The sequence below is a fragment of the Podarcis filfolensis genome (genome assembly GCF_964270895.1).
Source record: "Podarcis filfolensis genome assembly, chromosome: 6".
NCBI classification, from domain to species: Eukaryota; Metazoa; Chordata; class Lepidosauria; order Squamata; family Lacertidae; genus Podarcis; species Podarcis filfolensis.
In genome coordinates this window covers 6,301,413-6,328,386 of record NC_139609.1, presented here as the reverse complement: position 1 = coordinate 6,328,386, position 26,974 = coordinate 6,301,413, and the positions used below count along the sequence as shown (strand labels likewise).

At 46.5% G+C, this 26,974-nt stretch overlaps 1 protein-coding gene across 1 annotated transcript in view; it reads right to left on the bottom strand.

The window, feature by feature from the left end:
* Window positions 1–26,974, bottom strand: part of QSOX1 (quiescin sulfhydryl oxidase 1) — an 84,289-nt gene that overhangs the window by 41,199 nt on the left and 16,116 nt on the right. Inside the window, exon 2 of the mRNA XM_083621597.1 lies at window positions 8,332–8,432. Within this exon, the coding sequence (XP_083477723.1) occupies window positions 8,332–8,432 (101 nt within the window). The remainder of the gene's footprint in view (window positions 1–8,331; window positions 8,433–26,974) is intronic.

Genomic DNA, 26,974 nt, shown 5'->3' with positions numbered 1-26,974 from the left:
CTTTTCAAAAAGGTAAAGGACCCCTGGACGGTTAAGTCCTGTCAAAGGCGACTATGGGGTTGTGGCGCTCATCTCACTTTCAGGCCGCGGGAGCCGGCGTTTGTCCACAGATGGCTTTCTGGGTCATGTGGCCAGCAGGACTAAACCACTTCTGGTACAACAGAACACTATGATGGAAACGCCATGTACCTTCCCGCTGCAACAGTACCTATTTATCTACTTGCACTGACGTGCTTTTAAACTTCCTAGGGTGGCAGGAGCTGGGACAGAGTGTTTCTCCCTTTTCAAATACAGTCTGGCATGAATCTGTTAAGCTGAGCAAACTATCAATATGCGTAAGAGATTCAGGAACTAAAGTATTTACCATCTCAAAGGAATGGCCAGGCTACCCAGAAAATGCAATCAAGCAAGGCATTATCAGGCAGACAGGAGATTCTGCTGGAGGCCTCTCCTTCTGTGATATATGTTTGGGGGGGGGGTCCTTGGGCTACAGGGTAGGCAATTTCAAAAGTCTTTATAAGGGCTTGTGCACCATTGTTAGGTGTTCTCTTCCCTCCTGTGTGTGGCGAGTGTTGTAAACAAATAAATCTGCCCTTTCCCCCTTATGGGGTATCCAAGAGCCCATATAGAGTCCTTACGTAGGTTCCCTATTGGTAGGAGAAAATAATAGAGGCCAACCAGAGTATATTGAGAAGCAAAGCAGCTAGTAAGCCTGATCTTTATTGATCTGTTGCAACAAGGTGCTCCCCTCACATGCAGGAGGGAGGAAGAACCCAGAACAAAAGTGTGCCTGCCCTTATACAGACATTTTAAATTCCCTCCCTGGAGTCCAAGACCACCCCCAGAAACATCATACATACATCACAGAAGGGGTGTAGCTCAAGACCACCACCCCAGATACATCATACCTACATCACAGAAAGGGCGGTCTACAGAAGAAATCTGAGTGCTTTGTTTACCTCCTGTCTGCCAGGTTATCTGTTTAATGGTCACTTGATTGGATTGCCTGGGGAGCCCGGCCATTCTTTTGTAATGATAAATACTTAATTCCTGAGCCAGGTCACAGGCTCACACCCTATTCATACCTTAAATGTGCCCTAAAGACAGGATTTGTGAAGGAAAAGACAATAGGGAGGCTTTTCCATTTTCCTTTGACATTGCAGAGAAAACATCTGGTCAGTTTGGGAATCAAAATGGTTTCAGTTCGGTCTTCCTGTGATGATCTATGTACATACTTGGTTGGTACACTTATGAACATTTAACATATATCTAAGACCTCAAAATTCCCATCACATGAGCGGGGACCCTGTTGCAACAGTTTATTTCCTTTAATAAAGATCAAGCTTACTAGCCACTTTGCTTTCAATATACTCTGGTTGACCTTTGCTTTCTCTCCGACCGACAGAGATCTTCTGAGGGTCTCTATAGGAGCTCTGGATACCCCACAAGGGAATTAGAGGTATTTTTCTTATAACATAACCATCCAGAGGTTACCTTTTTACCTAAATGTGGAAGGGCTGGCAACCAAAATCAGTAGCCTGTGGGCTTGATGGGCCACAAGCTTTGGCCAGAGTAAAAACCTTCAAGCTCTGGCTGTGGGAATTTTGTCAAGTGCAGCTAATCTAGGACAGCCAGTGCTCCGAGACCTTCAGAAAGGAACAAGCAGTCCGAGATAAGGGAGATCTTCCTTTCTTTTTTTGTACACTCCTCCAGCGCTGCAGGAATCCTGCCTTGGAGGTTCTAGGCACAGGCTGATTAGGGGGAAAACAAACAATACAGAGAAAGAGAGAGAACAAAAACTCTCAGAGCCAAAAGGGAGGCGGGGGGGGGGGGGCGCGGCGGAAATAAATCCGCTTGGCGGTCTAACTCCTGGCAAAGGTCCCAGTGAACAAACAGAGCTTGTAGCTACAAACACAGCACGTCTAGAGGCACACAATCGAATGAACTCCAAAGCTGAGTTCCTTTCTCCCCACATATTTAAGCAGCAGCACAAGCTGAGAGGAGCCCCAGAGTGCACAGTGGAGGCCCCAGAAAGACAGAGAAGTTTGAAAGGGGGCTTTTTCGCCTATTCATATCCCCAGTCCAATTTTTAAACAAATCACATTTTGAGAAACCTTCATCTCCAAAGAACTCTGTTAAAGCATAATAATAATAATAATAATAATAATAATAATAATAATAATAAGGGGCAGAATATTGCAGCCCCTACATATTGAAACCATACATAAAGAATTTTAACAATAGTGCTTGCCTTCGCTTTTCTCCCTTCCGGGATTACAGTGGTACCTCGGGTTAAGTACTTAATTCGTTCTGGAGCTCCTTTCTTAACCTGAAACTGTTCTTAACCTGAAGCACCACTTTAGCTAATGGGGCCTCCTGCTGCTGCTGCACGATTTCTGTTCTCATCCTGAAGTGAAGTTCTTAACCCGAGGTACTATTTCTGGGTTAGCGGAGTCTGTAACCTGAAGCGTCTGTAACCTGAAGCGTCTGTAACCTGAGGTACCACTGTACTAGGATTACACACAAACCTGAGCCTTCTGCCGAAACTGCTGAAGGCAGTTAGTGACATTTGCTGGGAGCTGCGAGTGGGTAAAGTGTTGTTGTGGGGCATGTTATATGTCGAGGGGTGAGCTATCAATGGGCCTCGTGGTAGCAGCAGAGAGGACCAGAACCAAGAGAGGGCTAAGAAATCCTTTCTCCTTTTCTGCGACCCACTTCTCTCACACTCAGGCTTCCGGGGAAAGGGCCGACTGCTCTTGACAGTTGCCCAAACTGCTTGCTTGCGTTTGGGCTTCCCTCCATGCTCCTACTGCCTCATTAAATTAGGCCTGAGGCCTCAGGTTATCTGCTCCTGCCCTATTAGGCTTAGGAACACAGGAAGATGCTTGCTTCCCAACCCATCCATCTCACTGCTGTCCGGACCAGTACTGTGGTCTAACCTGCAGCCCTCCCAGGTGTTGCTGATGAGCAACTGCCTCATTAAATTAGGCCTGAGGCCACAAGATATCTGCTCCTGCCCTATTAGGCCTAGGAACACAGGAAGATGCTTCCTTCCCAACCCATCCATCCCACTGCGGTCCAGACCAGTACGGTGGTCTAACCTGCAGCCCTCCCAGGTGTTGCTGACGAGCAACTGCCTCATTAATGAGCACAGCCTCATTAAATTAGGCCTGAGGCCACAGGTTATCTGCTCCTGCCCTATTAGGCCTAGGAACACAGGAAGATGCTTCCTTCCCAACCCATCCATCTCACTGCGGTCCAAACCAGTACTGTGGTCTAACCTGCAGCCCTCCCAGGTGTTGCTGACGAGCAACCCTGGCCATTGGGCTATGCTGGCAGGGCCTGATGGGAGTAGTAGTTCAACAGCATTTGGAGAGCGGCAGGCTAGCGACCTCTGGGCTAGACTGACAAGCAGCAGCTCTTTCCAGGGCTTCAGGTAGAGGCTCTACCTGGACCTTACCTGCAGCATCGAAAGCAGACACTACAGCCCACGCTCCAAGCAATTACCTTGGAAACGAAATGCTTTGGTCCGATCGAGGAAGGTAATTGTTACATTTGCTAGCTCTTCCCTTACAGAAAATGGTTTGTTTTGTGGGAAATATTTTCAGCTCAGTGAGGTCTCCTTGACTGCCCTCCCTGGGTGACAGTTTATTCTGCTCCCTGATTGCTGTCTTTTATGTGGTTCGTTCAGCTTTCACTCCATCCTCAAGCTTTCCCTGCCAGCTGTGTGTTTACTTCCTACCTGCCTCAAGGTATCCAAGTCAATGTTTGTTTAATGGGCTGGCCCTGAAATCTGTTTGCAGGAGTAGACAGTGCGTGAGCGAAAGGGAAAGCGGAGGTCAGTGCCACATCAGCAGGTTTCCCCGGAGATCTTAGAAGGCTTCTAGCAAGCGGCAGAATAAAAGCACTTGCAAGTGGGAGAGAGGGAGGGAGGAAACCAGTGCTGGAGATCTCTGAATAGGGTCTCCTGCACTTAAAAAAAAAAGTATATAACTTAAAAGATGTTTAATTTAATCATTTAACACTCCTCTGATGGGTCTAGGCGCCAGCACTGGTGGGTGAGTGTCTTCCCCCCTATTATCAGTCTCCACCCTCCTAAGTTGCCATTTGCCTCTGTTCCCTAAAAAAATACATTCTGGGGGGTGGTGCGCGCGAGACTGCCTTGGCTCCTAGGAATTGGTGCCTATGTCCTGAGCTATATCTAGTTTGGCCTTAACCCTCTCCCAGGGAATCTAATGTGTCATTAGATTAAAATCGTGCTAAAGTGGCAGGTTTATAGAAGACCTGTCAAGTCCCCACCATCACCCTCCCAGGTCACACTGGGCGATGGGTCCCTTTTCTCACTGACTGCTGCGACCCCAGACAGAAACATTGGCTCCTGCTGGCTAGAAAACAAAGCAGCTTTATAATGTCAAGACATGCGGCAAGTTGCACCCCACACTGTGGGAATGGAGGGGGTGAGCTTTACACTGGAGTCGGGAGCATTTCTTTCCACCGAGGGTTCCACCTTGAAAAGCCACCTAGCTCTTTAGCAGAAATTCCCAGGAATTTTTAAGGTTCTGTTCCGTAATCGCGAGGGCTGAGGGCTCATGGTTTACAGTGGTACCTCTGGCTGCAAACAGGATCCGTTCCAGAGCCCTGTTCGCATCCTGAAGCGAATGCAACCCGCGTCCACGGGTCGCGATTTGCCACTTCTGCGCATGCGCGTGACATCATCGTCTGCACATGCATGAGCGGCGAAACCCGGAAGTAACGCGCTCCGTTACTTCCGGGTCACCGCGGAGCGCAACCCAAAAATGCTTAACCTGAAGTTACTTCAGCCCAAGGTATGACTGTACTTTACATGCTGTAGATGGAAATGGAGGTTCCCGGGTTCTTCTCTGAAGGCCAACGGTTGCGTTTTTGTGCACCAATACATTCCAGGTTTAATACAGAACAACCCTACCTAATGACACACATCCCTGGCGTGTGTCATATAATGTTGCCGGAAGGTTAGGGAAGGGATTGCTACCCCACGCAGCCCATGTAGAAAGGAGAGTTTCTGGGCGGAGAGAAACTATGGCTATTCTAATGGCACACTAAGATGGATGCATTGCATCTATTTCTTGATACAATGCATCCATCTTAGTATGCCATTAGACTAGCCATGGTTTCTCTGTGCCTGAATTCCTTGGGGCTGCCCTAACTTTCCTTTCAGCGGATTCCAGTACATGCCTCCGGGACAGATCACACAGCTCCATCAAATCATCATAGCAGTTATGAGCACGAGTCCAGAAAGTTCCCAGTTCAAATCTCACCTCATTCTTGAAAACAGCTTTAACTATGCAAGCCATTGTTCCCGAAAGCTTACTCCAAATGCGCTATGGCTTACCTTACCTTACAATAATGTTGCAAGAGCAGCTGAAATACTCTGAAAATCTTCATGCCCCGAGGAAAAGGACCATATAAATGCTAATGAGTGTGCATCTGAGGAACATTCTTCCCTTAGGAGAGCTGGGAACAATTCATTTCAAGCCTAACCATTTTCTGGTGAGGTTTTGGCACTTATCCCAAGGTTTTCTAAAGACACTAATTATTCCTACCCAGCAATGTAGTCAAGGTCCCCGCAGGAATGAGCCTGGCTTCTTCCTACAAACCAGTCATGGGGGCTTGACAATAAACACAGAAAGAGGGTCAGAGGCAAGATACTGCACAAAAGGACACCAGACATTGTTGGTGCAACTGCATCAGGCTTTTTAAGGCCGTGTCCGATTCCCAGTTCTAACTTCTAACACACAAAACACTCGCACAATCGTTCCTGTGGAACTGCTGTAGCAGCATCCCTACATCTGAGTCCATTATCTGGAAGCAGTAGGGGCAGCAAATGAATGTCCATTTAGAAGGACAAATCCTCCTCCCAGCTCTCAGTACGTTTCCGAGCACAATTCAAAGTGTTGGTACTGACCTTTAAAGCCCTAAACGGACCCAGTATACCTTAAGGAGCGTCTCCACCCCCATCGTTCTGCCCAGACACTGAGGTCCAGCTCCGAGGGCCTTCTGGCGGTTCCCTCACTGCGAGAAGTGAGGGAACCAGGCAGAGGGCCTTCTCGGTGGTGGCTCCTGCTCTGTGGAATGCCCTCCCACCAGAAGAGAACAACAACTACCTGACTTTTAGAAGACATCTGAAGGCAGCCCTGTTCAGGGAAGCTTTTAATGTTTAACAGACCATTGTATTTTAATATTTTGTCGGAAGCCGCCCAAAGTGGCTGGGGAAACCCAGCCAGATGGGCGGGGTATAAAAAAATAAATTGTTGTTGTTGTTGTTGTTGTTGTTGTTGTTGTTATTGTTATTGTTGTTATTATTATTATTATTATTATTATTATTATTATTATTATTATGCAGGTGGAAGTAAGGGAATGGGGGAGTTTCTCAAGCCCAGTGCTATGGTCAGGCTATGGTCAGAGGAAGAAACAGAAAACAAGCCAATTTGCACATATGAACCAGCCCTGATGCTTACTGCATTCCTAGACCATGGGAACGAAGGCAAACACAGGATTACCTATAAGCAACAAATTTGGGGTGTGTGTGTGATTTTTTTGTTTTGTTATTATGTTATGTATTTTGCGTTTTTATGTTGTAAACCACCCTGTGACTTTCAGATGAAGGGCAGTATATTAACAACAACAATTTTAATCACAAGAAGTGCCAACAGTGGAGGGATGGCAGATGAAGATGATGGACTTTTGGGAGCTAGCCGACCTGACCGGAAGAGTCCGCGACCAGAAGGAGGAGGAGTACCAAGAGGAATGGAATAAATTCAAAGACTACTTAGCTAAATACGTTAAAATAAATTAAATAGACTTACTTGCGAGTATCAGATAGGCCTAGGATTTAAATATGTGATGTTGTAGAATACTATGTTAAGTTAAAATGAAAAGAAAGAAAGATGTTAATTGACTAAGTAAATTTTAGTGAAAATAGTTTCGGAAAACTGCTACAATGATCTATATGGAAACTCAGCCAGGGGGTTTCGAGGAAGTCACCCAACAATGTTAAAAAAAGTGGAACTATTACAATTAGGATAAACGTTTGTTTGTTTTTTGATTCTTTTTTCTATTTGTTTGTTTTCAATTTGGAAAACTAATAAAAAAAATTTGGAAGCAACAATTTCAAAAAATATTTTGCATACAAGCAAAGTGCTTAAACTTCAAAATCAGTTCAGTTGCTTTCTATTAAACACAGCTGTTTTCAGCTTCTATCCTCTTAATAAAAATGCTTGCTAAAAATAAAAATAAATCCACTCTGCTTGCCTGGCAAAGCAGGTGAGTCAGAAACCTCTCCAGATAGCTAGGTGGGGAAGCTTTTGTAAACCAGAAGAGCCACGGTTCTCCTCCCTGCCATCATCATCACAATTGGCTAACACAGGTATGTGAGGGCAGGTAGGCTAGTAAAAGTTTATAGGCGCTTCTGACGACATCGTTGCAAGGGAGATCTTTTGTTTAGGAAGGGTTCCTGCAGGTACACACAGGTAACCCTATTTGCTCCATCCATCCTCGCTGTCAGGGAAGTAGAAGAGCCGGCTCCATTACTGAGATGAGATAGGTGAGCAGGACCTTCAACCAGCACCCAGTGCCTACAAGCTCACTGGCTCCCACCAGCCCTGCCCCACAGTCTGCCCCATGGCCTGAGGACCCCAGCAGGAGCAGTGTTGGACTGAGAAGGCTTAGCAATGGGTGTTGTGTGTATTCTATGCATATTTTAATGAACTGAACAGAGTGGAAGATTACGAATCATGGGGGCATGGGAAGTGTATGTGTGAACTTAACAGCAATTAGCTTTTCCTCCCAGTTGCTATTTTGTTAATGCTGTTAACGTTGTTTTATAGATTATAAATGATTTGTTAATCATATAACATGACTTGCTGTAATTGTGATGTTTGGCTTATTGTTTAGTTGCTGTTTTGCTTTATAGATTGCAATTATTTTATTGATAATTTGTCTATTGTTTTATATTATTTACATTGCATTTGTGGTGTTCTTTTGTGTTTTGTTATGCTGCTGTTATTTATTGTTTGTAAGCCGATTTGAGAAAGCAGCATAGAAACATGATTGATCAAATCTCTCCGTTTAAACAGGCAAACCAGATTTTCCTGCTTTGCTTTCTGAACAAAGGCCTGGTTTTACAGAAAGGGCCCTCTCCTTCAGTTTGGGGGCTCCTGCTCTCCTGCTACCCTTCTGCAAGGGCATAGGGCATTCAGCATCAACCCTAAACGCAATAGGAGGATCCAGCTGAACTAGCTGCAGTGCCGCCACCCTTGAACATGCCCTCACCTACCCCTAAGGCAACTTTACCTTCAGTGTTGGGTAGCCGGTGATCCCAAAATCTGAGCAGATTTTCTGGTTGCTCGCCTCAGCACAGTCTAGGACTCCCAGAGTCACAGCAGGTCTCCAGTCTGTAGGGGGAATAAGATACAGACAGGAGAATAAAAATTATTACAGTCATATCTCAGGTTACAGACGCTTCAGGTTGCGTTTTTTCAGGTTATGGACACACCGAAACCCGGAAGTACCAGAACGGGTTACTTCCGGGTTTTGGCGGTCGCGCATGCTCACAAGTGCTAAATCGCACTTTGCACATGCGCAGAAGTGCCGAATTGCAACTCGCGCATGCGCAGACACGGGGGTGCGGTTTGCGAACGTGCATCCTGCACGGATCACGTTCGCAACCTGAGCGTCCACTGTATTTTAGATAGATGATATATAGATAGATGATAGATAGATATAGATATAGATATAGATATAGATATAGATATAGATATAGATATAGATAGATAGATAGATAGATAGAGACAGACAGACAGACAGACAGACAGACAGACAGCAGGCGTTATTTCCTTTCCTCTGCACATTCTTCCACAGTACAGAAAAATTACCGGAACAAAGTTGACTAGTATTATCTTCCATGTGGTTTTTAGCTTATGACGGAGACTGGCTGAGCCTCCCTAATGTCCCAGAGAGGCAAAGAGTTGGCTAGGAAGGAAGATCATGGGAACAGAAGGTAGGAGGAGAAGCAGGAACAGAAGTGAAGAGGAGGAGGGGCCCTGCAAGCCAACCAAGGTGAAGGTTGAAAGAGGAGTAAGGAGAAGGATGAAATCAAAGAGGAGGAGGAGACCATGACCTGGGAGATGACTGGAGAGCTTTTAATGGCCGGAAAGGCTGAAGTTCACATACAGACTATACAACTCTATATATTTATCTAGACATTGAAATTGTCACTCTCTATGGACAGACATGTGTGTGTGTGTGGCAATTTAATAAGGAGTTGTGTAAGATGGGATCAACTTATAAAGTTGGTCAAGAACCCCATTCTAATGCATAGAAAAGGTTCAAACCATCAAAGACCCACATTTTAGGAAGTACCAATAACCCAGAAAATCCCCGATGATGGGCAACAGAAATACACTTTTTGAAAAGAACAAAAGTCTGTGGGGATTGGAAGTTTGTTGGCTCCTGCACCCCACGACTGTTATCATGACCTTCTGGGTCCCTCCCATTTTCTTATTTATTTCTTACTTATTTATTTCTTATCATAGCAGCATATGTAATTATAACACAAAATGAATAAGATTCTTTATCATAACTAAACAACAAAACCATGATCTCTAAATAACCACTTAACAATAAGGTTACTAACCAAACGCTTACCCAAAAGATATGCTTTAATCTTCCTACCGGCAGTGATCCCATGTTAAAATAATTCTAAAGCAGCATTCTAAGGTCCTTGATCTACCTCGTAAGAAATGATATATATTCCATAACGCTCCTTCACAAATATTAGCACATCATAAATCCATAAATCTTATTCGGCTCAAAACCGTATCTCTTACTATAATCAATACACTTCTGCTGTTTTGCCAAGAAATTGTCTTCTTTCTCGATCTGTTAGAAAATATGTTAATTTGGACATTACTGCAGGGATTATTTGACCTGGATTTTCATGAGGTTTCACTGTCCCCATATCTTATACTTGCAAGAGGCTTAAGAAGAACAGCAAGAAATACAGTGGTGCTCCATATGTGCTTAGCACTTTTAAAAATCCTAAAGTATCAGGATTTGGGCCTGACAGAGGAAGAATATTGGTCCAGACAGACAGTTGGCTTGACCCAGATAAGGCTCATTTCATGTGTTACTAAAATGTTAAACTAAGGCCAGGGAAACCTGGATTCAAGTTGCAGCTTGGACCATGAAGTCCAGTGGGCAACCTCGGACCACTCATAATCTGCCTACCTTGCAGGGATGTTCTAAGAATAAAATCGTAGGAGCCACATGTGCCATATTGCATCTACAAGGAATACCCTGGTCCAGAAGAGCTGACTCTGAGCTGGTTCCTCAGGCACAGACTGAACTGCTTTCCCCCCCAACCCCACAAGTTTGCTCAACATCTTGCTTGCCTCTGGGCCTCCAGTCTTGACCCTGCCATCTTTAGTTTCATTCCATTACAGTGGTACCTCGGGTTAGGTACTTAATTCGTTCTGGAGGTCCGTTCTTAACCTGAAACTGTTCTTAACCTGAAGCACCACTTTAGCTAATGGGGCCTCCCGCTGCCGCCGTGCAATTTCTGTTCTCATCCTGAGGCAAAGTTCTTAACCCGAGGTACTATTCCTGGGTTAGCGGAGTCTGTAACCTGAAGCGTCTGTAACCTGAAGCGTCTGTAACCTGAGGTACCACTGTATTCCCTCGACATCAGTCAAAACATTGTGTTGAGCAAATACAAGGAATGCAAATTCAGGCTCAGGACATGTTCCTACAGGGAAGAGCAGAAGGTGTTAACCAAGAGAACTATTTCCAGATGGCACATTGCGAACCAACTGCATCAGGAGACACTCTCAGTCGCCACCCTAGCAGGGAGTCACAACAGCATCCCAAATCCCAGCTGCTCCACCCTAGGCTTTTGGTCCCAACTGCCTTGGAGATTAAGGAAGCCCTTGTTAAAATTCCCATTCCTTGCCACGCCTTACTCTTGTTTCATGGGAGTGGCAAAGATGCTCACCCATCCACATGCTTGATCCGTGGCCAAACTACATGGCCCAGACAACCTTGAAGCCAGAGGCTGCACGTGGACCTACAAGGCTGGAGGTCAAATCCCAGCTCAGGCACAGATTTACTGGAATTGCTTTGCTGAACTCATCGGAACTTGGCCTCAGTTACCACACCCATTGCCTCTCAAGCCTTTCTAAGCCTGGGGTTGGGCCAGGCAAAAGCTACGGTCAGGCAGAATATGTCTAAAATGTATAATTTGTTGTTGGAGTGGCATACAAAGGATGAACAAGTTAAATCGGTAATGATTGATTGGGCAGGAGATGTAGGACATAATATAAAGTTGGAGGATTGGGAGAGGTTATGGAAGAAAGGGGTTAAGTTTACTGCATGTACGATGTTAAAGGAAAATGTTATGAAAATGATGTATAGGTGGTACTTAACACCAGTAAAACTAGCAAAGATTTACCACAACAGTGATAATCTTTGCTGGAAATGTAAAGAAAAAGAAGGTACCTTTTTTCATATGTGGTGGACCTCCCAGAAAGACTTCTAGGAGAAGATTTATAATGAATTGAAAAAAATGTTGAGATATACATTTATTAAGAAACCAGAGGCCTTTCTTCTTGGGATAACAGGTCTGAAACTGCCCAAGAAAGATGTTAAATTATTTTTGTATGCCACGCCAGCTGCTCGAATTTTACTAGCTAAGAACTGAAAAATACAAGAATTACCAACTGTGGAAGATTGGCAGATGAAGATGATGGGATTTTTTGGAGCTAGCTGACCTGACTGGAAGAATCCGCGACCAGATAGAAGAGGAATACCAAGAAGATTGGAAGAAATTTAAAGACTATTTGAATAAATACTGTAATATAAAAAATTAGAAATCACTTGAAAGTACCAAATAGGCCTAGGATTAAAATAGGATTTACTAAATAAATGGGGTTTAGAAACTAAGAAAAGTGAATAAGTTAAATAATAACTGGAAATATTTTGGTTTAAGAATGATATTGGAAAGCTGTTACATACAGACACAAGGAAATTCATAAGGGAGGGAATCGAGGAAGTCAACCAATATGTAAATAAGTGTGGGCTTTTAAAGGATTAAGTTCGCTTTTACTGTTTATTTCTTTTATGGTGGTGGATAAGATGCTTATTGTACTGTTTTCTTTTTTGATGTACTCCCCCCCCTTTTCTTTTCTTTTCTTTTCTTTTTCCTTCCTCTTTGTGTTATCTGTTCTGTTATGTGGTATAACTGTGGAAAACTTAATAATATATATATATATATATTTAAAGTTACAGTCAGGCAAAGAATCATAGACACCGAGAGACAATGGGATTGCTCAAGGTTCCCCGACAATAAAATTGGAGAAATCGAGATATATATAGCTGCACCGGCAGCTTATCTCTTCTTTCTTTCTTTCTTTACACTCGCCAGAAACTCGGCTTTGCCCTCACCGGTCCTGGAAGGAGCCTTTAAAAAAGTCCCATACGCTCAGAGACTTTGCACCTGTTCATTGGGGGAGATAGGAAGCCCAGAGCACTTGTTCTTTAGATGTCCCTTTTATGAAGAGGCCCGTAGCAAGACCACTGATCCCCTACTGGTGAGGCTCGCTGACCTCCCGGAAAAGCAAAAATTCGAACCTTTTCCTGTTAGGCAAAGATCAGAAGGCGACCCAGATGGTCGCCAGATTCTGTGTACAGATGTGTAGGCGCAGACCATCTCCCAACTCAAACTAGTTTGTTAAGAAAATCCCCAAACTCTGTTCTATGGGTGACTCTGGGTCAGCTCCCTGCGGTAGTTTATTGTTGTACATTGTTTTTAAATTTATTGTACAATGTTTTAATTGTTTGTTTTCCTTCTGTGACTGTACCCCCAAGTGTGTTTTATAAGCTGGTCTCCGACCATAATAAATTATCTATCATCTATCTATCTATCCATCTATCTATCTATCATCTATCTATCATCTATCTACCTACCACACCCATCAAATGGCCCTACACCGAATGTATGTGCAGAGATTTTGGAACCTCACATTCAAGGTTCCCAAGTTTCCCATCCTGATCAAATTTGCAGATGACACCAAACTGGGAGGGGTGGCTAACACCCCAGAGGACAGGATCACACTTCAAAACGACCTTGACAGATTAGAGAACTGGGCAAAAACAAACAAGATGAATTTTAACAGGGAGAAATGTAAAGTATTGCACTTGGGCAAAAAAAATGAGAGGCACAAATACAAGATGGGTGACACCTGGCTTGAGAGCAGTACATGTGAAAAGGATCTAGGAGTCTTGGTTGACCACAAACTTGACATGAGCCAACAGTGTGACGCGGCAGCTAAAAAAGCCAATGCAATTCTGGGCTGCATCAATAGGAGTATAGTATCTAGATCAAGGGAAGTAATAGTGCCACTGTATTCTGCTCTGGTCAGACCTCACCTGGAGTACTGTGTCCAGTTCTGGGCACCACAGTTCAAGAAGGACACTGACAAACTGGAACGTGTCCAGAGGAGGGCAACCAAAATGGTCAAAGGCCTGGAAACGATGCCTTATGAGGAACGGCTAAGGAAGCTGGGCATGTTTAGCCTGGAGAAGAGGAGGTTAACGGGTGATATGATAGCCATGTTCAAATATATAAAAGGATGTCACATAGAGGAGGGAGAAAGGTTGTTTTCTGCTGCTCCAGAGAAGCGGACACAGAGCAATGGATCCAAACTACAAGAAAGAAGATTCCACCTAAACATTAGGAAGAACCTCCTGACAGTAAGAGCTGTTCGACAGTGGAATTTGCTGCCAAGGAGTGTGGTGGAGTCTCCTTCTTTGGAGGTCTTTAAGCAGAGGCTTGACAACCATATGTCAGGAGTGCTCTGATGGTGTTTCCTGCTTGGCAGGGGGTTGGACTCGATGGCCCTTGTGGTCTCTTCCAACTCTATGATTCTATGATTCTAAGTTGAGATTCCTGCATTGCAGGCGGTTGAACGACCCTCGCAACCTTTTCACTACAATTCTACAAGGCTCAATAATCATGCAAATGAAGCAGATCTAGATAAACTTTTACTCTTCATGCAAAACTGTGCATTTTGTGGAGGGTCTTTACGCTAATTACTTGTTTTGACGGCATGCTCATTTTCAAGGCCCAGAAGCGTAGGAAGGCAAAGGCAACTCAGTTGCCGTCCAACTATAACCAAAATAAATTACAGAAGTTGATGGCTGCCCCTTCAACTGTCCTAAGGGAAGGAGGGATCAATCCATCAGCTTTATCAGGCTCCTCCTTCCCCCTGAAACGTGGCAGCTTGCCAGCAGTTTTAAGAACTGGTGCCCGGCTTTGATTTCCGCTTTCCCTTCTGTGTCATTTCAGTTTGCAAGCCTGTGGGGCAGGGACTGTGCTGTTTTAATTTATTGCTGCTCCAGGAGCCTTTCTGGCTGAGAAGCAGGGTACTGATGCTCTAACATAAATAAACAGAACTGGTTGCTTTGCATTATCCCTAAGCAAAAAGGCCACTTCCCCCTCTCCCCGCTTAGGTTTTTGTGTAATTTGGAGCGTTCGGGTGGGAAAGGAAGCAGCGGCAGCTGGAGAGCGGAGGAAAGAGAGTTAAAGAAAATAGTAATAATAATAATAATAATAATAATAATAATAATAATAATAATAATAATAATTTATTTATAACCTGCACATCTGGCTGGGCTTCCCCAGCCACTCTGGGCGGCTTCCAACCAAATATTAAAATACAGTAATACATCAAACATCAAAAGCTTCCCTGAACAGGGCTGCCTTCAGATGTCTTCTAAAAGTTTGGTAGTTGTTCTCTTTGACATCTGGTGGGAGGGCGTTCCACAGGGCGGGCGCCACTACCAAGAAGGCCTTCTGCCTGGTTCCCTGTAGCTTGGCATCTCGCAGCGAGGGAACCGCCAGAAGGCCCTCAGTGCTGGACCTCAGTGTCGTGGCTGAATGATGGGGGTGGAGACACTCCTTCAGGTATACTGAACCAAGGCCATTTAGGGCTTTAAAGGTCAGCACCAACACTTTGAATTGTGCTCGGAAACATACAGAAGTACAGCCTGGCCACAGAGGATGAGGAGGAGAAACTAACCCAGCATGTGGCACAACTGAAGGCAGCAGAAGGTCTCAAACCCTTGACCTCAGGCAGGAACTCTACCCCTTTTCCACCAGCAAAGCTCTGGAGGGACTGAGAGGAACTGCTGAGAGAGATTGACCACACCTAGCCAAGGAAGTCTCCATGCACCAATGGAGCATGGTCAAGCGATACCACTAATTCTGCCAGGTCAGACTTGATTGCTACTGTGAGAAGCAAGAGCTTCTCTTTGCAGCACCTCTGATGTGCGTTTTTTACTTCTGCCAACTTTGACAGGAACAGGGCCGGCTACTGTGCAGGACCCAACCCAGCAGCGGAGCAAGTCAATCGAGTCAGCTGCCCGTGGGGCGTGCCAGGGCAGGACACACCGTGGGGCCTCCAAGGAGTCTGCCTGCCTCCTTTCACTTGGCCGCCCTACAGCTGAGGGGGAGGCAGCGGGCGGACTGTTTGGGGCAGTGCAGAGCCTGCGGGAGCTCAAGCCACCGCGTTACTCCCAGGAGAGACACGTGGCTCAGGCATGCTGCAGGCCCCGTGGTGAGTGACGCCAAGCATTGTGTCACCCCCCTCAGTGGTGACACGTGGGGCGGCCTGACCCTGACCCTGACCCAACCTGGTCTGCTAAACCAGGTGAAGGCAGCCGATGGAACTCAAACCCTCAGTGAGTTATGGACTTCCTGCAGTTCTGGTGGTTGAGCGGACAAGACCAATGGCACGTCCAATGGTCAAAAAGTTGGTTTCTGCATGTGCTGTAGAGGGAAGTGAGGGGCAGATGGGGCTTGTCCTCCTGGGAAAGGAGGCCATCTAGGAGAAGGAAAACTCTGATCCTAAATCTCCACTGCCTTGTGGGATATCTTTGGGAGAAGAGAAGGCTAAGCAGTAAACCCTACACAATTCCGGAATGGCATCCCTAAGATGGTTAGATTGTGCCTTGTACGCTTGCAGCCAAGCTAGTGCTTTTCCTCTGGACCACATCCACAGTGAGGCTTGTTGCCTGGGCTGCCCAGGACCTCCATACACACTGCCCAGGCTTGTGCCCTTGGGAGGTCACTTCAGTGCGGCCATGCAGCAATTTGACTTCAGCCCTGAAGGCACACTCCTCGGCTCCTGAAGGAGCGTCTCCACCCCCATCGTTCAGCCCAGACACTGAGGTCCAGTGCCGAGGGCCTTCTGGCAGTTCCCTCACTGCAAGAAGCAAAGCTACAGGGAACCAGGCAGAGGGCCTTCTCGGTGGTGGCACCCGCCCTGTGGAACGCCCTCCCATCAGATAAACAACTACCTGACATTCAGAAGACATCTGAAGGCAGCCCTGTTCAGGGAAGTTTTTAATGTGTGACATGTTAATGTATTTTTAATCTTTGTTGGAAGCCGCCCAGAGTGGCTGGGGAAACCCAGCCAGATGGGCAGGGTACAAATAAATTATTATTATTATTATTATTATTATTATTATTATTATTATTATTATCTCTCAAGACAGGTGGATGCCAACAATAACTTAGACAGCCTCGGTGTCCACAATAAACATACACGGAAGAACGGTGTTTGTTCCCCAGGTGCTTACAATCCAAATTTTGACAAGGGGATGAGAGAAACATCCAGGAGAGCAGTAGAAGGCAAGAGTGGCAGAACACCAAGACTACAGAGAGGCAAGGGAGATTGCAACGTCCACCGTGAGTCATTTTGCTTCGCTTCTGTTCCCTCAGATTCCATGCAGAATACAAGCTGTCCTTCCCACAGATGACGAGAGCTGTAGCCTGGGACTAAGAACATGCCAATTATCACTTCCTACGGGAGAAGCATTTGCGTTTCCATCTCTGCCACTGACTCAGCAAGACGTCGGGCAACTCTCTTGATCTCCATTTCCTCATTTAACCTAATAGGGGTAATCATAATGACCTGATGCCGGTAAAAAAGGACTTTGAAACATACCACGGACGTGCGCCATTCTGAACACAACACATTACTCAGCCTTCCCCAAATCGTCCCCAACTTGAGGGGTTCCCATAAATTATTAGCTTACCAAGGCAGTTCCTGATGGACAACACAAGAATGAGGAAAGCTAGAGGAAAGGCAAAGCACCAGCATGGTACTGGAAAAGATAAATTGTAGGAAAGTGGCACAAAATGCCAAATGTGCTTTTGTGAAGACCTTCAGGGCCACAAAGATAATTTACCTAATGAGGCAACATCTCTTTAAAAACAAACAAACCCGGAATGTTTGTCCCAGCTTCCCCCTTGAAGCAAGACCTGCACATTTTATACTCTGCAGCTGTGGAAATTAGGTGGGCCCAATTGGGGTGGGGGGTAGATGGCAGGGGGATGTGGGGGTGCACAGGCAATCGGAAGCTTTATTAATGCTGGGGAAATTCCAAAGAAGCAGTCAAGTCCAGATGAGCTACCTGAAACAGGTGCATGCAACATTGCCCCCTACAATTGGAAGGCAAAATGAAGCCCCTGGATTGGACAGGCTGGGTATTTGTCAATTTAGAAAGACTGAGAGGATGCTAAATCACAAAGCACTTTTAAGCAGAGGACAGTGGATGCTCGGGTTGCGAACATGATCCTTGCGGGAAGCACGTTCGCAACCCACAGCGTTTGCAACCCGCCGTGCCGCGTGTGCGCACACCGCAATTTGGCGCTTCTGCGCTGTAATGGTTCTAGGGGTTGCTCGTGCGTAAATCGACGCCACACCTGGCTAGGTTACCTGGGTGAACCCTTTCTGTCTGGACAGCCTCTCACCCGTGGCTGTCTCAATCGCTGGCAGAATCTGTCAGTGGGCGCTTCTTGAACTTCTTCCAGCAAAGAAGCTCTTTGACGCCTAGTCGCCGCCTACTCTCCCTGCACGGAAGCCTTCTGCGCAAGGAGGGTGTGGGCAGCGGAGGACCCTTACTCTCCCCGCTGGTCTCCGGCGAGGAGTCATGGAGCCACCTCGCCGATTCCCCCATCTGCCCCCCTTCTCCACTGGTGCTACGCTGAATTCCTTCCCCAGAAGATGGGCTGCTTCTCTCCCTCCCGGGACGCTCTCTGGAACCCCTCTGGAGCCCTCCCTCTCCCTCGGGCTCCGATGGCAGTTCCCTGACATGCGCAAAGTGCAATTTAGTGCTTCTGCGCATGCGCAAGCACCGAAACCCAGAAGTAACCAGTTCCGGTACTTCCGGGTTCGGTGCAGTGCGCAACCCAAAATCGCGCAACCCGAAGCGTCTGTAACCCGAGGTATGACTGTACACAATAAAATTATTGATAAAGCAGATTTTTAATCCCCCAAAACTGAAAAATGCACACACGTAAAATTATCAATAAAAACATAAAAGGTAAAGGTAAAGGTACCCCTGCCTGTACGGGCCAGTCTTGCCAGACTCTAGGGTTGTGCGCTCATCTCGCTCAAGAGGCCGGGAGCCAGCGCTGTCCACAGACACTTCCAGGTCACGTGGCCAGTGTGACGAAGCTGCTCTGGCGAACCGGCACCAGAGCAGCACACGGAAACGCCATTTACCTTCCCGCTGTAAAGCGGTACCTATTTATCTACTTGCACCTAGGGGTGCTTTCAAACTGCTAGGTGGGCAGGAGCTGGGACATAAAAACATAGATAATACTTTAAATAAAAACATAGATAATACTTTAAAAGCAAACATAAATAACTAAATTTTATGGCTGTGTAATCTTGCTGAAATAAAAAGGTTTGCTGCAAGCAAACAAGGTAGCGAAGGTTCCCTCTGCCTTGTGTCAACAGCTGACGCCACACTGAAAGATCAGCAAATGGGAAACATTATGAAGAGTAAATAATAGGAGCCCAGCCTCCTAACCTTGTCTGGGCAAGGCAGTATATGTATTCTGCCTGTAAAACACCAGCCACAATCTGCACTACACGTTGAAAGCAATGTCATACCCCTTTAACCAGGCGTGCCTTTCGCCAAGGGATCCTGGAAACTGTGGTTTGCTTAAGGGTGCTGAGAGTTTTGAGGAGACCTCAACTCCCCTCACAGAGCTACCATTTTCAGAGTTCCCTGGGGTGTTAAATCACTCTGCAAACCGTAGCTCAGGGAGGTCTTCTAGTAACTCTCAGCGCCTTGAAAAAACTACAGTTCCCAAGATTCTTTGGGGGAGGCTACAAGTGTTCAAAGTGGTACGGCATCCTTCAAACCTTAAGTGTAGATGGAGCCCCCAGTCTCTCGACACCTCGAATCCAGCTCCAGCTCCAACTGACCTCAGAGATTCTGGGTTGGAGAATAAACACTACAGGTCAGCCCGCTCACACCAGAGACGTTTGGCAGTAGGCGCACTCTGAGTAAACTCTGACTTTTAAAGTCACTTTAGAAGTCATTTCTCCATGAAATGCACAGATGAGAGAGAAGCTGGAGAGGTGCACCCCCCTCTTCCCATACAGCATCAATTTAAAAGTAATAGTAGTCAGCATTTGCAAGAGTTAGATTCGTGGGACCTTTCCGTTGCTGAATGGAGAAGCAATTAACCAATGGATTCTTTCGAAACACGCACACAGAAACATAGATTCTGAAGCGCGGAGTGGAAATTGAATCTGTAGGGCAAGGCATGATCAGTGGAGAAGTCCAGGGTGTTTCAGCAGCACCCGATCCCTCTGTTTCACTGACATCCCATTGGAAGGAAACTGAAAAGGGGACTCCCGACAACAGGGGGGCAGCAAGGTTTACCTCGCCTGGACCGGTTCACTCCAGTGGAGATCCCTCCGTGGACTGGATAGCTCGCGAACCCGCAATTTCCAGTGTCTGCGTCTGCGCAGACGCAATTTCCAGCGCCGCAGAAGTGAGTCCCCGTGCCAGTTTAGCGCAGCACGGGGGGACCCACCGAGCAGGCAGCTCAGTTTGGGGGCAGCTCAGGGGCTGGTTAAACAACCTCCGTGGGCTGCTTGTGGCCTATGGGCCTTAGGTTGCTGGTCCCTGCCCTACAAGGCAGGCAACTAATTGTACCTGTTTGTCTTCGTTGCACCGATTGATTGACTTCCTTGACAAGAGATTATGCTTTCCCCAAAACACAGATGAGACACGCATCAATAGAGCAGAGAAAAAAGATTATTTCCCTGCCAGTTATCCCTGAGGCAAATAAAAGGTTATGTAGCACAAATCATTACTAACGAATGCAAGACTGAAAAGGTATGGCCCATATGAATAAGAATGAACACCACCAGGACATCAATGGAGAGACATAAAGGTCAGGAAATTACAGCCACTTGTGGGGACCATAATCTGCTACCAAAACACTGAAAATTTTAAATCTGTCTCTTAAAAACTAAAGGCACAAGCAGTCACTGGTCCCATTCATTTCAATGGGAGGGTGAGATCACTGGAATCAATGGGATCCCTTGCTCAGTTTTGGTTAGATCATGTTTTGTGGTCTACACTGCTAAGATTTTTGAGTGTTTCTTTAATGGAGGAAGGGAATTGACTGTGAATGGCCGTGGGAAAAGAAAATGTGAGAAGATTCCTATCCCCCTGCTCTTTCATTCAGCCAATGGGAAGGGGGATGGCAAAGTGGGGGTGCTGCAAAGGGCTTTTGGGGTATCAGGTGGGGAGGGGGGACAAGAAAAACTGTTTGTCTATGGAGTGTCTTGTGGTTTAAGCATGGTTAGCTTAATAAACTATGGTTTAATAAAGTTAAATTATGGTTCAACTTTGGCTTAGGGAGGTGTGTGAACAAGTCCAGAGACTCCTCTGTAGTTGAAGAACACCCTCTCCTTGTGATCTCAAAGTCCAAGCCACAGAAACTTTGGAAAGCTGGAGCAACGAAGAGTCTTGCAAAGGTAAAAAGGTAAAGGTAAAGGACCCCTGGACGGTTAAGTCCAGTCAAAGGTGACTCTGGGGTTGCGCCGCTCATCTCGCTTTCAGGCCAAGGGAGCCGGCATTTGTCAACAGACAGCTTTCCGGGTCATGCGGCCAGCAGGACTAAACAGCTTCTGGTGCAACAGAACACCGTGAAGGAAACCCCGTTTACCTTCCCGCCACAGAGGTACCTGTTTATCTACTTGCACCGGTGTGCTTTCAAACTGCTAGGTTGGCAGGAGCCCGGCCAGAGCAACAGGAGCTCACTCCATCGCGGGGATTCAAACCGCCAACTTTCCGATCGGCAAGCCCAAGAGGCTCAGTGGTTTAGACCACAGCGCCACCCACGTCTTGAGACTAACACATTTATTGCAGCATTTTTGTGCACAACAACTTTCACCTGGAGATTCGTACTGTGAGTTTTGATTGACTGACTGAACCCACATATTAGTCAATATGATTCGTAGAATCATAGAACAGGAATAGCAGAGTTGGAGGGCTATTCATTAGGGTCATCTAACACAAACCCCTGGAATGCGGGACTCTGTCCTAAATGATCTTAAAGCAAGCATTGCCTCCTGGATGAATACAATTGGCACTGGTCATACATTGAATACCTAAATGCAATTAACTTTTATTCTTAAAAATCTGCTGCCCGTTTTTAAATTGGCTTCAGCTTACAACACTCATAACGAATTTATCTCATCATTCCAAAACACTGCAAAGCAGTTCCAAGCTGCTGAGGCAATCCCATTCCTGCCTTATCACAGCAGGCTCCCAACAGCCTGTGTCTGTAATGATGTGGGCTCCTGAAGTCCAAAATCATGGTATGTCTGGCAGATAACATTTAAAACAGGTTATTAGAGTGTGGGTTGAAAGAGACATGACCATCTATGCTGACTGACAAGCCAACTGGAAGCAGAAATGTATCGGCTACAAAAACTACTGTGTAGACTCCCGGTGGGTGAGATTAGGAAGTCTAAGCCTAAAAGCAAAGGTTTGGAAAATGTTTGGGCTCATCATCTTAAGACGAGCACTGGCACAATGCTCCAACTGTAAAATACAGATTCAGCGCTCTAGGGCAGGCTTCCTCAACCCCGGCCCACCGGATGTTTTGAGACTACAGTTCCCATCATCCCTGACCATTGGTCCTGCTAGCTAGGGATCATGGGAGTTGTAGGCCAAAAACATCTGGAGGGCCGAGGTTGAGGAAGTCTGCTCTAGGGTGAATGTCTTCTCCTCAGGTTCTAACCGTCAGATCAGGAACACCATAAAACAGAAATCTAGTCCCTGGTCATCCTGGCTTTCAAAACCATAAACGTACCCATCATCCACAAATGTATGTCAACACTTAAAAGAAACAGAAAAGAAACCCAGCCATACAATATAATTACAGCCATCACAACATCCCCCGGCAGCAAGTTCCGCAGGTTAACTATCTCTTACCAAAGACAACAAACTTCCTGGTGCCCAAAGCAACACTCATTTGCATTTACCCACAGCTATGCTAAACTCAAGCAGCAATTTCCTATCTCCCCGTGCTGAGCAGAGAGATATGTCTTCCTCAAAGTCTGGGGGTTCGCCATGCCCAATTCTCCCTCGGTTCTGCAAAATGGGAGAAAAACCTGTCTCCCTTCTTTGAGGCAACCCATTCACTCATACAATCCCCTCAGGGGCTTTGGAAAGACGGAGTAAGCTAGGTCCTTTAGCACTGGGGGGGGGCATCTTGCTGTTGCCCTCAAGATGTGATTGGACTACAACTTCCATCATTCTTGACCATGAGCCATGCTGGCTGGGACTGAAAGAAGCTGGCATATTACACACACACACACACACACACACACACACACACACCTGTTTTAGCAGGAAGTCAACACAGCAGACACTTCCTTAAAGTAGGCAGCAGGAATTGTGGTGATTAACACCTTTTCCTAACGTACCACTGGGTGCTAATTTATGTTGAGTTTTGATCATGGTTTAGGCCAGGGGTAGGCAACCCAAGGCCCGTGGGCTGGATCCGGCCCAATCGCCTTCTCAATCCGGCCCACGGATGGTCCGGGAATCAGCGTGTTTTTACATGAGTAGAAGGTGTCCTTTTATTTAAAATGCATCTCTGGGTTATTTGTGGGGCCTGCCTGGTGTTTTTACATGAGTAGAATGTGTCCTTTTATGTAAAATACATCTCTGGGTTATTTGCGGGGCATAGGAATTCGTTCATTATTTTTTTCCAAAATATAATCTGGCCCACCACATGGTCTGAAGGACAGTGGACCGGCCCACGACTGAAAAAGGTTGCTGACCCCTGGTTTATGCAGAAGGGACAGCAGAAGAAGCCTCTGTAAAACCCACGTTCTGGCCAGCACTGGCTTCAGAATCAGCATTACAAACTTGATCGAGACAAGAATCGCCATAGGCCTTTGGGTTTCAAACCACCTCGAAGCGCCAGTTGCCCTATTGATGGAAATGCAGCGACGTATGCCTGCCGCCACTCAGCTGAGACATACAGTGGTACCTCGGGTTAAGTACTTAATTCGTTCTGGAGGTCCATTCTTAACCTGAAACTGTTCTTAACCTGAAGCACCACTTTAGCTAATGGGGCCTCCTGCTGATGCCACGCCGCCGGAGCACGATTCCTGTTCTCCTCCTGAAGCAAAGTTCTTAACCCGAGGTACTATTTCTGGGTTAGCAGAGTCTGTAACCTGAAGTGTATGTAACCTGAAGTGCATGTAACCCGAGGTACCACTGTACTGCCAAGCTGCAGGATCTCTTCCCGTAAAGGAAAGAGGGCTGACTCAGTCCACTCGAAGGCAGAATCAAGTCACCGTGCTTACAATCTCCTCTCGCCACCTCAAAGGGATGGAAATGTTCTTCACTTCCTGCCCTGACCCAGAACAGCAGCAATGAAGTGGACCTTTTTGATCAGCCGATGCACTCCACCCCAGAGATGGCGAAATTTCCACAGCTGCAAAGTGGTTCAGACAGCCCTAATTGAGGCAATCAAATAACAAAGTGATTGGCAACACATTTCTGGACCTATTAGGCATGGGTAGGCAAACTAAGGCCCAGGGGCCGGATCCAACCCAATTGCCTTCTAAATCCGGCCCATGGACGGTCCAGGAATCAGTGTGTTTTTACATAAGTAGAATGTGTCCTTTTATTTAAAATGCATCTCTGGGTTATTTGTGGGGCATAGGAATTTGTTCCTTTTTTTCTCCAAAATATAGTCCGGCCCCACACAAGGTCTGAGGGTCGGTGGACCGGCCCCCTGCTGAAAAAGTTTGCTGACCCCTGCTATTAGGCCATAAAGCAAGGTGCCTCGAGATCTGAGGCCACGCCAGGCCACCTCTTAATTTAGAGAATAATGGAAGAGGTAAATGATAATGTAGCCATACATCAGCAGCCTGATGCCCAAATTCCTCCACCATGTTTTGGACAGATGCATTCCTCCTTTGGGGAAACAAAACCTGTAGGATGGAAGAGGGGAAATGCAAGAAAACTACCGTATTTTTTGCTCTATAAGACTCACTTTTTCCCTCCTAAAAAGTAAGGGGAAATGTATGTACGTATTATAGAGCGAATGCAGGCTGCGCAGCTATCCCAGAAGCCAGAACAGCAAGAGGGATTGCTGCTTTCACTGCAGAAGGAGGTGAAATCCTGAAGGGCCCCAGTCTCCTGGGACAGAGCATTCCACCAGGTCGGAGCCATCACTGAAAAGGCCCTGGCCCTGGTGGAGGATAGTCTGACTTCCTTAGGGCCCGGGACCTCTAAACTATGGTTATTCATGGACCTTAAGGTCCTCTGCGGGGCATACCAGGAGAGGCGGTCCCGTAAATAATAATAACGTAATCCTTTTGTTGCCCCTCTACCACCTTGACCCCACAATGCCATTTATTCACCCAAAGCATAAGCTCGATATCAGCTATGCTGCTCAGGTGTGAAGTTTCTAAGAGTGGGTGCTGCGGCAAGAGAAACAAAGCTACAGCACCTTGTTCTGTGTAGGTCCCTAATCAAATTGCAGCTGGCAGAGGGAGGAGATATGTCTGCACTGGGGCAAACGTGTGTCTTGATTCACTGTCTCTCTGGGTGCAATCAGGCATTAGTCGAGGAAAGCCGAAAATAGCAGGGCGGAGACATTGTCGCTCAAATGCAAAGGTGTCATCATATCACCTTGAAGTCTCGAACAGGGAATCCACAACCGTCTCCCGGCACAGGGTGGGTATGTCCTTGGAAACAGGCCTGCTTGCCATTTTAAAATGGGCAGCGTAGCTTCTGTCTAAATGGAGAGTTTCTGAACATCTGGTAAAAGTTCACCACACTTCACAGATGTTACAGATAAAGGACAGGAAGAGTTGGGAAAGATGCGTCCGAGAGCAAGTGGTTTTTGACAGGCAAAGTACAATGGCTCCGCCTGCAACATTCGAACACACGTTCATTGTCCAAGAGGAAAAGGCTCTGTTTCATCCACAATGAATACCGTATTTTTCGCCCTATAGGACGCACCGGCCCATAGGACGCACTTAGATTTGGGGGAGGGGAATAAAGGGGGGAATTATCCCCCCCCAGCTTCCCCCGACGCCAGCCCCCAGAATGGGACCCAGAGCGATGCTGAAGCTGCGTGCAGCTTTGGCATGGCTCTGGGAGCTTGCGGGGCTGGAGGAGGGGGAAACCCTCCGCCAGCCTTCTAACCAAGTCGGGGGACAGCGGGAAAGGCGCGCTGCGCCTCTCGCTGTCCCCCAAGTTTGCGGGGCTGGCGACGGGGAGGAGCAGGCTTCTCCCCCCGCCAGCCTTCTAACCAAGTCGGGGGACAACGGGAAAGGCGCGCTGCGCCTCCCCGCTGTCCCCCGAGCTTGTGGGGCTGGCGGCGGTGGGGCTCTCCTGAAGCCTGGAGAGCGAGAGGGGTCAGTGCGCACCGACCCCTCTCGCTCTCCAGGCTTCAGCGAAAGCCTGCATTCGCCCCATAGGACGCACACACATTTCCCCTTCATTTTTGGATGGGAAAAAGTGCGTCCCATAGGGCGAAAAATACAGTAATCTATCCCATTTCTTTTATTGGTAGATCCTTGTTGTGCAAAGCCAGGGTGTGTGTGTCAAAATGCATAAAGATAAATGACTGAAACTTGGCTGTTTAACTGCAGTCGTGACTGCTTTAAACCAAGTTGACAAGAATTTCAAAGCCAAAATATATATGTATTCGAATCTTGGAAATAGAGTCGAATCCGTGAGAAAAGTATATATGGGTGGAAAGTATTCTGTGCACATATCCAAACCAAAGAATGGCAGGATAAGAAGTGGGGATGTAGGCATTAAGGGTGTGAGACTGTCCTGGGCACACAGGGTGCGTTAATGTTGCACACACAACATATTCCCTGGCTGCAGAATTCATAACCATGGTGGTTGCTTCCATTTTGAAACACAACATACATGAAAAGAGTAAAAACTTATGCATTTGCCCTGGAAATACACTCCAAACTATATCCTGGGTGGCAGCAACACCACCAGATTTGAGGCCTGCTGAGAGCATAGAGAAGAAGGAAGTAAGCATTTCAAGGGAATTCTATAAAAGGTTTTTTTTTAATCCCAAGAGTGCATAAAACTGCTAGCTTCAGCATACCAAAAACACATAACTAATCATGAAGCAGGGAACCGAAGGCTATGAGATTGCACAGATAAAAAGTAATGTGGTTGCAGTGCAGCCTTGTAAAAAGAAACAGCCTGGATGCAAAGTTTTTAACGGCACGTGTTTTAATTGCAGCATCGGTCCAAGACGGAGTCGTTTTGCTCAGAGTTAAGTGTGGTACAAGTTGAATTGATTAAAATTAATGAACTGAATCAGGACTTTCAGCTTAGAAGCACAAGTAGACTGATTTATATGAGGGTATCGTGGTTCAAGGGAAGACTTCTAGGCCACAAAGCAGAGAGGTTGATTGTGGTTTATTTAAACCACAAATAAAGACAGAACCAAGGTAGCAGCTGTACCAGTACAGATGGAATTGGGAATATAGTATGGATGGCTACTGTCAATGCAGCAAGAGAACAGCACCGTCAAACAGAGCAGGGAGGGGAACCATTA